Source organism: Gossypium raimondii, chromosome 13, assembly GCF_025698545.1.
Source record: "Gossypium raimondii isolate GPD5lz chromosome 13, ASM2569854v1, whole genome shotgun sequence".
Taxonomy (NCBI): domain Eukaryota; kingdom Viridiplantae; phylum Streptophyta; class Magnoliopsida; order Malvales; family Malvaceae; genus Gossypium; species Gossypium raimondii.
This window is the reverse complement of record NC_068577.1, coordinates 5,595,456-5,610,116: the sequence shown is the minus strand read 5'-3', so window position 1 is coordinate 5,610,116 and position 14,661 is coordinate 5,595,456. Positions and strand designations below refer to the sequence as shown.

Sequence of the window (14,661 nt, the reverse complement as noted above, 5' to 3'; positions counted from 1 at the left end):
GAGGAGAAGGATTTAGAAGGAAAAGAAGAAGCAGAACTAAGAGTGAGAGAGGAAAGGGATTTCAGCAAAGCAAAGAAAGAAAAAGAAACCAAAAAGAAAGTTACCTATTCGGCAAATGTAGAAAGGAAGGAAATAGCAGCAATGTTGGTCACCTCAATAGTTAAAACGCAAAACTTGAAACAAATCCCCGAATGGTAAAAACCCAAAGAGAATTCGGCACTCTCATCTAAAACCCCACAAAACCGAACAAAGAAATGCCTAGTGCCGAAAATGCTCCCTATTTCCCCTAGTCGCATTCCACTAAAGCCTTAGAATCTCACTCGGCCACAACATGCTACCAACCTCCCATATTCGAAATTCCTTAATTCTCTCCCCAATCTCCTTCTTAATTTTCTCCACAATTCCATCCAAGACCAATTCAAACTTCACCTTACAGAGTTCGAAACCACCTTAAACTCCTTCTGTCTCATACTAGCAAAATAAATATCCTTTTTGCTTGCAATGGGATTCGAACCCAATCCCCCCTCAATAGCTCAACACGCCACTTGCCTCCTTGCCACAAGCTATTTTGTCTCACATTTTATCTTTAATTAATAAAAAGGTCTAAGGGCCAAAGTCCAGGTTCCTTTAAAAGAATAAAATAAATTGTAAAAGCCAAGACATGAACCCAGGCTCCTTTGTAACCTTAATGATGCCACAACCACTAGACCACATGCTTCCTTATGACATTTTTAACATAATAATTTAAAAGGCCTACAACCAAGCATCCAGAGTTTTATTCACTTAAAACCAAAATTTTTGCTAAAGCCCAGGTTTGAACCCAGGACTTTTCCAACTTCTCTTAGGACCCTTAACCACTAAAGCATACATACTTTTGTGCACAGTTTCCTAACCATTCCCTTGCTCAAGGCCCAATACTTCTAGGCCCAAATTCTGGGGCGTTACACCAATTTTCATCTATTCTCCCCCACAAGTCGATATAGTGCAGATATTTGATGTCTTAGGGTGTCAGCAGAATCGTTTGCCTAAACTCAAACTGTTACATAACTTTATCTGATTCAAGCATCTTCATCATAGCATACACTACCAATGACAACTTCACATGCCAGATGTTGGGACTCACCAAGAATTCAAACGGGATGCATTCAAACTATATTAAAATAATAAACTTTTTAATTGTATTTATACTATTAATTTTTAAATCAACTATGTTAATATTATATAATTCAAATTTAAAAAATATATACCTCCGCTTCCTATCGTTGATCTAACAAAAGTCGTATATCTTAAAGCTCCTCCGGTAGTCCCACATAACTTGGCCCATAGTTCCACTTATTAAAATAATATGCTAACACAATAATTTAAATTTTAAATAATTTTATTATGATAAATATATTATCTAATGAAATTTACCTTGTTACGAGTGGGCATGCATAAGGGTAGTTCGCTCGAGGACGTAAAAATGGCAACCGATACCACACCCATGATTGCAGTAGTAGCATGCAACCACTAATTTTAATTTTCTATGGTTCTGCCGCCTGACACATCTCCCAATACAAGGTCGCCAACATGGCTATCCCCAACTGAGTTCGCCCACTTCTCTAAAGTCTACGAGTTTGAGTAACCACCTTAAATGGAAAAGATTTCTTGATTTATTGGGCATTAATAGACCCCCGATGATTTATTGTGATTTATGGAGCCCAAGCGTGTTATTCTCTTTGGACTTCACTCGATTCCACATCGAGCCCACAAAAATTTTCTTTTCAACCAATTCACATCTATCTAGGCTCCATAAATCATGTCCGGAACCTTCTCCAAGAGTTGCTCACATTCATCTCTCCAATCGGCTGTGTCAACTGACCCAGTCACTACCGGCCCATCCATCGATAACTCAGGTTGTAACTACACATCCTCAAGTGTGATAGTGCACTCGCTGCATGGAAGATGGAATGTGTGCATCTCGGGTCTCCACATTTCCACCAACTCACTTACAAGTGTGGGGTCCAATTTAAACCCCCTACCCATACGAGCCACGTGCAAAAGTCTTGTATTTTTCAAGTATGGAGGAGCGGGTAGATTACAAATATACGTCTCCAAAATTCGATCTTCCGACTATATATAAAAAACCATACAAAATATTAAATTTCAATATAACAAGAAAATATTTAAATTAAATTAGACTAATATAAATAAAAAAATTTTACCATTCGACCGAAATGTGCTTGTCATCCAAACGAATTAGAGATTTTTCCGTTACTAATTTTGAAAAATACGAAATAATTTGTAATAGAAAAATAATTTAAAAAACATTAATACAATTTTAATAAAAAGAATAGTTGAGAGAAGAATAAAAAATGAGTGAGAAATTAAGAGGGAATTGAGGAAAATTTGAGAGAGATTTGAGAATGCGAGAGAGATGAGTTGAGATTGAATTGAAAAAATAAAAGAATTAGGGGTTTATATAGGAAAAAAATAGTCATTAGTTCAGGGGGGTTCAACGGCTATTTAAATAGCTGTTGGGGTGGGGAAGCTGTTGGGGGGTAAACGTTGTGAAAAGCGCTTCTAGCTGGAAGAGTTTTCATCATTTAAACTTAGTTCGTAATTTTTCAAAAACTGACCTAATCCAATAGTTTTATTTTTAAAATTTGGCATTTTAAGTATTTCACCCTATATGTTATTCTTTTTCTAAGTTATATATAATTTAAAATTTCAAATAATTATCTTCCTATTTTTCTTATCAAAATTACCCAAAGCAAATTCTATCAAAAGTTGAATTGGGTTGGTTAGCCCTAAATTCGTCCTTGTATACTTATAAATAGAATGAGTTGGGTTGATTTTGGATAGGATGGATAAAAATGGTTAAAACTTTAATAAGCACACTTATTGGAGAATTTTATCTTAAAATGCCCTCAATCTCGACAAAGAAACATTATTTAGAAACATCAACATGATAGAATTTGGGTTTTTTCCACTGCCCTTAGCTCCAATTTGATTTTTATACACACGTGGTTTTATTTAATCTCAAAACCAAAATAAATCCTTAACTTGTTCCATGCGAAAAATTTACATAATGTCTTATGTTATAATTATTTTACAGACAACAAATTATAAGGGCTCCTTTGGTCCATTGATATCTTTAGACAAAATTGAACCCCAACTAAAACACAAGCTCATTGGTGAGTTTTTAATTTTTCAATCCTAGTCTATTAATTAAAATTTTATTTTATTCCACAAATTTATTAGAGATAAATATCAAAACTATACATAAATTTTGATTTATTTTGTACGATTTTATACATGAAATTTTGATTTGGTTTAATTTTCTAAAATCACTAACAACATTATCGAATTAGCACCATTTTACGTTGGATATTACATAAGTAAATAATTATATTAATCAATATGAAAATAAATATTATTTAAATGTATACAATTAAATCAAAATCTAAGTTTCATATATACATATTAGCGACAATACAAGTTTTATCTATATAATTGTACCAAATAAAAGTTCATGTATCAAATTGCATATTGAAGCGAAGTTCATGTATAAATTTAATATTTATCTCAATTAATCATTATTTTAATGTAATAATGATTTTAATTATTATTTAATATAACATTTTAATATATAATTTAGCTTAAATATAATAGTGTATTTTATAAATTTAATTTTTAATTATAGTTTAAAATAAATATAACTTGTATTTGTATTTTGTTATTTAATGTATTATATGTTATATACTTCAATTTAATATTTTTAATAATCATTTTCAATTCTGATCTCATTGGTTTGTGGTGTTGTATCATAATTAATTTATTTTATCATTATTTTCTTCATTTGCTAAATTCGTGTGTTAACAATGTGAAGTTTATAAATAAGCAGAATAACGTATCAAAATACACCAAATAATGGGAACTCCCATTTATACAAACAAATCCTATATGTGGTGAAAATAAGCAAACAATAGTTCTCAAAAATCAACATACAAAGACGGCTCAAATCTTGTACGATCTTCGGAGAGAGAAAGTAAACAAATAAGTAACTATATATGCTGATTAAAAACTCGAGTCTGTAACTACCACTTTCGACCATGAATGAGATGAGAACAGTAGTAGCATGTCCCGACTCTGGACTGGGTCCCATAAGCCAAAAGGGATTTTTAAGGGGTAGAAGGAGAAGGTGGTGGAGAAAGGAAAGGAATAGAGGGAATTGTAGGTTGGATTGTGGGGATTGAGGGTATGCTTGGCAGAGGAGGCAGTGTGGCCCTGGGTACACTTGGCAATGTGGGCAACCCAGGCATGGTAGGAAGTGGAGGAAGTGCCCCGGGCCTTGGGAAAGATGGTATGGATGGCTGTGGGAGATTAGGGATAGATGGGAATGGTGGGAGTGTGGTTGTAGGCAATGTTGGCATCGGAGGCAGTTGCTGAAGGTGACGAGCTGCTAGGCCAACGTCAATGCTTGAAAACGACAAAGCCACGAAGAATGCCAAAGCAAAGCAATTGAAAGATGCCATTTCTGTTAAGCAGATGAAACAAAGTCTTTTTATCTTAATAGCTAGTTTTGAGTGAGGAAGAGAAAGCATGGTGTAAGGGGTTTATATAGGGTCTTGGAGCAGTGGGAATAGGCCACTGGAGTTGGTGATATTTGATCATACATGGTTGAGAAAGGAGAAAGCTTGGTCAATATTAAAGATATTTGGTAGGTCATCTTCTAATGGATATTGGAGTTTAAAACTGGTGAAATGCAGTTGTTGTGGTTGGCATGGAAGCGACCTCATGTAATAAGTTAACCTCTTAATTAAATTAATAAGTTAGCGCCTTAAGTTAGCTGATCAAATTAATCCTCCAGCTTACCAATGTTTCAGCCAATTGCCTGTTATGTAGCCCGACATAGGGTCGTTTACTTAACTATGTCAAACATTTTAAAAGATGATTACATGATTTAACTTTTCCGACATTCTAGATCACCTTTTAGTTGTGCATATTTATTTGGTTTGGGATCAGGTTAATTTAAATCAAGTTAATTAAGATTTTAAAATTTTCAAGTTGTTTCGGGTTTGGGTCAATTTCAAGCTTGGTTTGCTTTAAGTCATTTCAGTGAGAGGTTTAATTTTTTAGTTAAGTCATTATAGGTCTAGATTGTTTTGAGTTATGGTTACTTCAAGTTTAGGTTATTCTATGTTACTTGTTCTATTTATTTCGAGGTGTAATCATTTTAAATTTAGATTATTTAAAATTAAATTATTTCAAAATTATTTTAAATTCAAACCAATTGAAATTTAAGTTGAAGAAGTTAAAATTGTTAACCTTTTATGGTGAAATCAAATAGGATCAAAGTCAAAATTGGCATGTTTAGCTTCTTGTTAAACTTACCATTGCAAAAAAAAAAAAATTGAAAGTTAGAACTCCCAATTGAAGTTGTAGTAATTGAAAACACAAGTTAAAACTTTGAAACACACTTATTAGAGAGTTTTTTAAAACTCACTTAAACCAAAATAATATTAGTTCGAAACAACAAATAAGATAATATATTAAAACTTTGAAACACACTTATTAGAGAGTTTTTTTCGTCTCGAGATCAAATTTAATTTTTATATATACTTGATTTTATTTAATTTTTTAATTTATATCTCAAAAGTAAAATAAATTGTTAACTTGTTTCTTCCAAAAATTTTACTCATTTATTAAATTTAATTTGTCATTATAGATACTTTTACACCAACACTAACAAAATGTACTAATATACGCTCATCATATATTAACAGATAAGTAAGATGTTGGTATAGACCAGTGTTGTTTGAACTAGACTGGTCGATTGGATTGGGAATTGATCAAGAGATCAATCCAGAGAGCGACTTTGAACCGATTAGATTGGGAATGGGTATGAAATAATTGAACTAGTTAAAAAATTGATCGAATCGGAGTTTAAAAAATTTTATTTTTAATTTTTAATCAATTTTTAATTGGACCGGTTGAATCGGTCAGATTGACTGAAATGGTGGTCTAATCGGTTCGATCATCAATTTGATTTAAGAAAATATTTATATAAACCTATTTATACTTACGGAATTAGATCTTCGATAAAAGTATGCATCGAAACTATTTTTTTTGTGAAAACGGGGTCGACTTTAATTTTGAAAATGAAAACAAACACGGGAGTCGCCACCAATCTTTTTTGATGAGGTGTGATCTGGTCACCTTGAAAAGTGGTTGCTTTTAATAAACAATTTGATTTTATTAAAACAACGATTTTGGTCCACGAAATTCAGAAAGGCGGGTTCGAGAGTCGGTTACGTACGAGGAATGGTTAGCACCCTCGTAACACCCAAAATTAGTACCTAGTTGATTATTTAGTGTCTTTAGTGTCGAAAATTGAAAATTTTGAAGAGATTTAAAATACAATAATTTATTGAAATGTTGAAAATTTTTGAGAAAATGGCATATTTCACGTTAATCGAGAAAGAGAATTATATCCCGTAAGTTAGGACACAATGTCTTGAATTCCCGCTGCGCGAATAAATGCCAAAAAATTACTTATTTAAAAAATATTTAACTATCTCGGATTTAGAAAAGGGATCATGCCCCGTAAGTTAGGACACGATCTTTTGTTAATTCCAAAGATCGTTTAAAAACTTAAGTTTGAAAAGATTCGTGTATTTAGATTTATTGTGAAAATCGAAAACCCATAAGTTAGGGTACGACCTTCTCGAATCTAAACACGAGATTTTGCTTATTCAAAAATCATAATTTATGCATTGAATAAAATTAATCTAACGCGAAATAGTAGAAATGAAACACGGTGTTAATATGCGTAACAAAATAAAAATGAATACGATGATGTAAGCATAAATAATACGAGCAACAACAACAAAAAATAAGATAAATAAAAAGGACAAATCAATTATACATGAAATAATAAGTAAATAAACAAATAGGACTAAAACATTTTTCAAAATAATAATGAACACATAAATAAATAAATAAATATCAAATAAGACAAACAATAACGAAAATAAATAAAATTATAAAATAAAAAAATCTATGTATATATATATAACAAAGTTTGAAATAAAAAAGATATAAATAAGCAAATAATAATATCAATATATAATAAGACAAATATATTTAAAATTTAAATAAATAAATATAAGTAGAAATATAATAATAATGATAATAATACTAATATGAATAATAAATAATTTAGAGTTTGAAAGAAAAAGAAAAAATGTAAATAAATAAAACAATACAATACACTAAATATATATTTCCCTGTAACAAGGATATAAATTCGTACCCATTTCAAATATATCCTATAAAAACTTGTCACGACAGTGATATATATTGCATGCTTGATAATATATCAACCATCTCAACCGCATATATTTCAAGCCAAATCACAACTGTTAAACACCCATTCTCATAGAAAAATTTGCTAAGTATAACAGGCTTCAGATTGTTGAGAAAAATCAATACAAAGATTTATAACTTCAAACTATCAAACAATTTCATTCATCTAAAGACATCCTTAGAACATTTATGAGCACTATGTCATACTCATTTATCAGCTCTTAAAAAATTAACAGCATGTATGACCTTGCAATTCAATTAATCACCACATTTCGTCCAGCAAGCACTTTATTGGCTTTCTATAAAATTTAAGATTCTTAGACTATCCCCAGAAATTATTTTTTAGTCCAAAAAGAATCCAACAGAAAATTATTAATAGCAATTGACTTGCATATTTAAAATGACAAGCAAGTTAGTTACTGACATCAAGGGGAGGATTTAGATATTCTATTCCATTGCTTATCTGACCATATGGCTCCATTAAATCAACCACGTTTTGCAGATCATCTTTGGTCAAATTTAGTCCAAGGTGATTCACCCGCATTTGGCTAATTTGCTTGACAATTTTGGGATCATGCTGCTGAAAGTCTGCAAGCAGTACAAATTACAGTTAGATAATTTGGTTAAAATTGATTAGTGCCTAAAACATGAATTTACCACCAATTAAGATGGATTAGTTAAATATGAAACTCAGAGAAACAGAGGTAAACATGTAAACTGAATGAAAACACTTAAATAACTGATTCTTCGAATTTCAAGAAGAATAAAACAAGACATTAATGAGATTGCTTAAACTATACCGGTTCTCATCCTGTATAAAAGAAAAATAAAAATAAAATTGCATATAAAAAAAATGAAATTATAGCTCCAAAGTCCAAAATAGACATCAACAATTTCCACCACAAAGATAGCAAACTACCGAAGCATTTCACTAGTTAAAGCAATTTCAAAGAGGAAAACTGGTTCGGTACTATCTCAAGGATAATTTATTTAAATTATATACTCCATTGACTCGGTGAATATTTGATTCTCTAATATAGTATAAGTAGCTAGTTATTAATATTAGAAGAAATGACAAAACAAAATTATTATTAATTTTTGTTCAAAAAACAGTAAATATGAATTTGAATTAGAAAAAATTTTAAGAAATGTAGGGGCAGCCAAATGTTGCCAAGAGCACAAGGTATTCTAGTAAAGTTAAATGCTCGGATATTGAGAAGTGGTGGGTTTGATATTTCTCATTTCTTACTAGTAAAGTTATAGTTAATGATTTTTAAAAGAAAGAAACTAAAGAGATTTTATGCAAGTTCTTTGTTCACCAGATTCACAACTCAAGCTAGCATAACCAACAACCTAATCAAATAACAGGCAGCTTAAATTGACTTTGCTATAGATATCCGAGTACCCAGATCCCATAATCAACAAATAATCAAACAATAAGTGCCTCAAAAATCAGGAAAACAGAAAAAGGACAGAGATTTGGAAAAAGGAACTTACTTCATGGATTGAAGATGTCTACGAAACAAAGGCTTGGAGTGAAACGGAGCAGAAGATCTTAAACGACTTCGATTTAAGCCCATAAAACAACCAAGAAAAACTGCCTAAAATCCTGGAAATATGTATTTCCAGCTTCAATGATGGATCTGGAACACCCACTTGCCTTGTTGAAACAATAAGACTCCAACCATCCAGGGACTCATCTAAGAAAAAACAAAAAAATCAGGCAAAAAAGCAAGAGAGAGCAAGAGAGAGGGGGACCTGGTTTGAAGAAGAAGGTTGAAGGCGAGTTCGTTGTTTCTAGGGATTTAGCTACTTTGGGAGGCATTGCTTTAGGATTTCGCGCAGAGCTGAGGGAGTAATAGTGTGCTGAGGTGATTATTTTTAAGGGGAAAATTAGGGGCTTCAGGGGGGAATTTAGGGATAAACAGGCGCCATTTTTTTTGAAGTAAAATGTTTTTTTTGCGCCATTTTTATAAAAGCACGCACAAAAAAATTTATTTTATCTTGATCAATACGACGTCGTTTTGCTCTGTTAAAAATTTTTATTTTATTTGCTAAAATTATTAGTTATGTGATTTTATAAAATATTTTTATAACTATTTTTTATAAACTGGATTTTTATTAAAAAATCAAGTACTCTCAAAATAAATATAGTATATTTTAATAATTTAAACTATTTAATAATTTAAACTATAATAAAATTGGTCTATAATAAAACAAATCTAAAGTAAACCTTAAATCCTAAACCATTTAATATATATAAAATTGATCTATTATCTCTTAAATAATTTAAACTATAATAATAATTTTAATATATTAAAATTAATATTATCTCTTTACAATTATATAAGAAATTATTTAATATATAAATTAAAAATACCAATTAATCTAAACCCTAAACCCATGTCTCCTAACCCTAAATCATAAAACATAAACTCGTAACCCTAATCCCTAACCTCTAACCCTTAACCCTAACCCCTCTTTTACAATTATATAAGAACTTAATTAATATATAAATTAAAAAATACTAATTAATCTAAACCTTAAACTCTAACCCAACCCTAAATCTCTAAACCCTAAATCACTAACTTTTAACTTCTAACCCCTAACCCCTGACTATTAAGCCCTAAACCTTATTTAATATATAAATTAAAAAACACTAATTAATCTAAATCCTAAACTCTAACCCTAACCCAAATCCCTAACCCCTAACCTTTAAACCTTATTTAATATAAATTAAAACACACTAATTAATCTAAACCTTAAACCCTAACCTGACACCGAATCCATAAACCTTAAATCCCTAACTCTTAATCTCTAACCCTTAACCCTTCACCCCTAAATCACAACCCTTAAACCAAAATTCCTAAAGTTAGGACACGATCTTTTGTTAATTCCAAAGATCGTTTAAAACTTAAGTTTGAAAAGATTCGTATTTAGATTTATTGTGAAAATCGAAAACCCATAAGTTAGGTACGACCTTCTCGAATCTAAACACGAGATTTTGCTTATTCAAAATCATAATTTATGCATTGAATAAAATTAATCTAACGCGAAATAGTAGAAATGAAACACGGTGTTAATATGCGTAACAAAATAAAAATGAATACGATGATGTAAGCATAAATAATACGAGCAACAACAACAAAAATAAGATAAATAAAAGGACAAATCAATTATACATGAAATAATAAGTAAATAAACAAATAGGACTAAAACATTTTCAAAATAATAATGAACACATAAATAAATAAATAAATATCAAATAAGACAAACAATAACGAAAATAAATAAAATTATAAAAATAAAAAAATCTATGTATATATATATAACAAAGTTTGAAATAAAAAGATATAAATAAGCAAATAATAATATCAATATATAATAAGACAAATATATTTAAAATTTAAATAAATAAATATAAGTAGAAATATAATAATAATGATAATAATACTAATATGAATAATAAATAATTTAGAGTTTGAAAGAAAAAGAAAAAATGTAAATAAATAAAACAATACAATACACTAAATATATATTTCCTGTAACAAGGATATAAATTGCACCCATTTCAAATATATCCTATAAAAACTTGTCACGACAGTGATATATATTGCATGCTTGATAATATATCAACCATCTCAACCGCATATATTTCAAGCCAAATCACAACTGTTAAACACCCATTCTCATAGAAAAATTTGCTAAGTATAACAGGCTTCAGATTGTTGAGAAAATCAATACAAAGATTTATAACTTCAAACTATCAAACAATTTCATTCATCTAAAGACATCCTTAGAACATTTATGAGCACTATGTCATACTCATTTATCAGCTCTTAAAAAATTAACAGCATGTATGACCTTGCAATTCAATTAATCACCACATTTCGTCCAGCAAGCACTTTATTGGCTTTCTATAAAATTTAAGATTCTTAGACTATCCCCAGAAATTATTTTTTAGTCCAAAAAGAATCCAACAGAAAATTATTAATAGCAATTGACTTGCATATTTAAAATGACAAGCAAGTTAGTTACTGACATCAAGGGGAGGATTTAGATATTCTATTCCATTGCTTATCTGACCATATGGCTCCATTAAATCAACCACGTTTTGCAGATCATCTTTGGTCAAATTTAGTCCAAGGTGATTCACCCGCATTTGGCTAATTTGCTTGACAATTTTGGGATCATGCTGCTGAAAGTCTGCAAGCAGTACAAATTACAGTTAGATAATTTGGTTAAAATTGATTAGTGCCTAAAACATGAATTTACCACCAATTAAGATGGATTAGTTAAATATGAAACTCAGAGAAACAGAGGTAAACATGTAAACTGAATGAAAACACTTAAATAACTGATTCTTCGAATTTCAAGAAGAATAAAACAAGACATTAATGAGATTGCTTAAACTATACCGGTTCTCATCCTGTATAAAAGAAAATAAAAATAAAATTGCATATAAAAAAATGAAATTATAGCTCCAAAGTCCAAAATAGACATCAACAATTTCCACCACAAAGATAGCAAACTACCGAAGCATTTCACTAGTTAAAGCAATTTCAAAGAGGAAAACTGGTTCGGTACTATCTCAAGGATAATTTATTTAAATTATATACTCCATTGACTCGGTGAATATTTGATTCTCTAATATAGTATAAGTAGCTAGTTATTAATATTAGAAGAAATGACAAAACAAAATTATTATTAATTTTGTTCAAAAACAGTAAATATGAATTTGAATTAGAAAAATTTTAAGAAATGTAGGGGCAGCCAAATGTTGCCAAGAGCACAAGGTATTCTAGTAAAGTTAAATGCTCGGATATTGAGAAGTGGTGGGTTTGATATTTCTCATTTCTTACTAGTAAAGTTATAGTTAATGATTTTTAAAAAGAAAGAAACTAAAGAGATTTTATGCAAGTTCTTTGTTCACCAGATTCACAACTCAAGCTAGCATAACCAACAACCTAATCAAATAACAGGCAGCTTAAATTGACTTTGCTATAGATATCCGAGTACCCAGATCCCATAATCAACAAATAATCAAACAATAAGTGCCTCAAAAATCAGGAAAACAGAAAAAGGACAGAGATTTGGAAAAAGGAACTTACTTCATGGATTGAAGATGTCTACGAAACAAAGGCTTGGAGTGAAACGGAGCAGAAGATCTTAAACGACTTCGATTTAAGCCCATAAAACAACCAAGAAAAACTGCCTAAAATCCTGGAAATATGTATTTCCAGCTTCAATGATGGATCTGGAACACCCACTTGCCTTGTTGAAACAATAAGACTCCAACCATCCAGGGACTCATCTAAGAAAAAAACAAAAAAAAATCAGGCAAAAAAGCAAAGAGAGAGCAAGAGAGAGAGGGGGACCTGGTTTGAAGAAGAAGGTTGAAGGCGAGTTCGTTGTTTCTAGGGATTTAGCTACTTTGGGAGGCATTGCTTTAGGATTTCGCGCAGAGCTGAGGGAGTAATAGTGTGCTGAGGTGATTATTTTTAGGGGGAAAATTAGGGGCTTCAGGGGGGAATTTAGGGATAAACAGGCGCCATTTTTTTTGAAGTAAAATGTTTTTTTTGCGCCATTTTTTATAAAAACGCCACAAAAAAATTTATTTTATCTTGATCAATACGACGTCGTTTTGCTCTGTTAAAAATTTTTTATTTTATTTGCTAAAAATTATTAGTTATGTGATTTTATAAAATATTTTTTATAACTATTTTTTATAAACTGGATTTTTATTAAAAAAATCAAGTACTCTCAAAATAAATATAGTATATTTTAATAATTTAAACTATTTAATAATTTAAACTATAATAAAATTGGTCTATAATAAAACAAATCTAAAGTAAACCTTAAATCCTAAACCATTTAATATATATAAAATTGATCTATTATCTCTTAAATAATTTAAACTATAATAATAATTTTAATATATTAAAATTAATATTATCTCTTTTACAATTATATAAGAAATTATTTAATATATAAATTAAAAAATACCAATTAATCTAAACCCTAAACCCATGTCTCCTAACCCCTAAATCATAAAACATAAACTCGTAACCCCTAATCCCTAACCTCTAACCCTTAACCCCTAACCCCTCTTTTACAATTATATAAGAACTTAATTAATATATAAATTAAAAAATACTAATTAATCTAAACCTTAAACTCTAACCCAACCCTAAATCTCTAAACCCTAAATCACTAACTTTTAACTTCTAACCCCTAACCCCTGACTATTAAGCCCTAAACCTTATTTAATATATAAATTAAAAAACACTAATTAATCTAAATCCTAAACTCTAACCCTAACCCAAATCCCTAACCCCTAACCTTTAAACCTTATTTAATATAAATTAAAACACACTAATTAATCTAAACCTTAAACCCTAACCTGACACCGAATCCATAAACCTTAAATCCCTAACTCTTAATCTCTAACCCTTAACCCTTCACCCCTAAATCACAACCCTTAAACCAAAATTCCTAATCCATAGTCCCTAATTCCATAATCTATAAACCTTAAAATTGTAACTCCTAAACCGGCCTTAAATCCTAAATTAACCATATACCTTAAACCATATATATTAAACCCTAAACTATAATGATAATTAATTAAATATTTTAAAATTAATACTATCGTATCTTTTACAATTATATATGAAATTATTTAATATATAAATTAAAACCAATCAGTCATGTACCCAAAAATTTTAAAATTATTTTAAATAATAGTATTTTAATTTTTCCATTTTTAACAAATATTTTTATGTTTTTATTTCAAATTATTTCTACGTGTTATTATTTTAAATTGATCCATTTTTAAAAATATTTAATTAAAAATAAATTGAATTTTAATTAATATAAATAAACAAATTAAATAGTAAATAGACATGTAAAATGTTTTTGCGGCGCTTTTTGAAAAGCGCCGCTAAAGCCCTGAGCATTAGCGGCGCTTTTTCGAAAACTCCGCTAAAGGTCTGAGCATTAGCGGCGCTTTTTCAAAAACACCACTAAAGGTCTGAGCATTAGCGGCGCATTCCTAAAAACGCCGCTAAAGCTCTGTGCATTAGCGACGCTTTATTAAAAACGCCGCTAAAAGCTAGAGCATTAGCGGCACTTTTGAGAAAACGCCACTAAAGCCCCAAAAGGTCAGAAAACGGTGTCGTTGGGCTTAGGTTTTTTGCGGCGTTTTTTCCTCATCTCGATCTTTGGCGGCGTTTTATGTTGAGCGCCGCTAATGCTCGATTTTTAGCGGTGTTTTTTGTCTAAACGCCACTAAAAATGCCGCTAAAAGCCTGT

The 14,661-nt window shown here is 30.3% G+C and overlaps 1 protein-coding gene and 1 long non-coding RNA gene across 3 annotated transcripts; both read right to left on the bottom strand.

Annotated features, from left to right (window-relative positions):
* Positions 1-4,163: 4,163 nt before the first annotated feature.
* Positions 4,164-4,517, bottom strand: LOC105781965 (proline-rich receptor-like protein kinase PERK2). The gene has a single exon (XM_012606477.2). It carries the CDS (start codon positions 4,515-4,517, stop codon positions 4,164-4,166), a length of 354 nt encoding a protein of 117 aa, XP_012461931.2.
* A 2,939-nt stretch (positions 4,518-7,456) lies between these two features.
* LOC128035933 (uncharacterized) lies at positions 7,457-12,919 on the bottom strand. Of its 2 annotated transcripts, none has more exons than XR_008192577.1 (2): positions 12,462-12,919; positions 7,457-7,938 (listed from the first exon to the last, which is right to left on the bottom strand). It is a non-coding gene; the product is annotated as an uncharacterized LOC128035933 (long non-coding RNA). The 2 variants fall into 2 exon arrangements; XR_008192576.1 differs by lacking the exon at positions 7,457-7,938 and adding an exon at positions 11,100-11,556.
* Between the last annotated feature and the right edge of the window lie 1,742 nt (positions 12,920-14,661).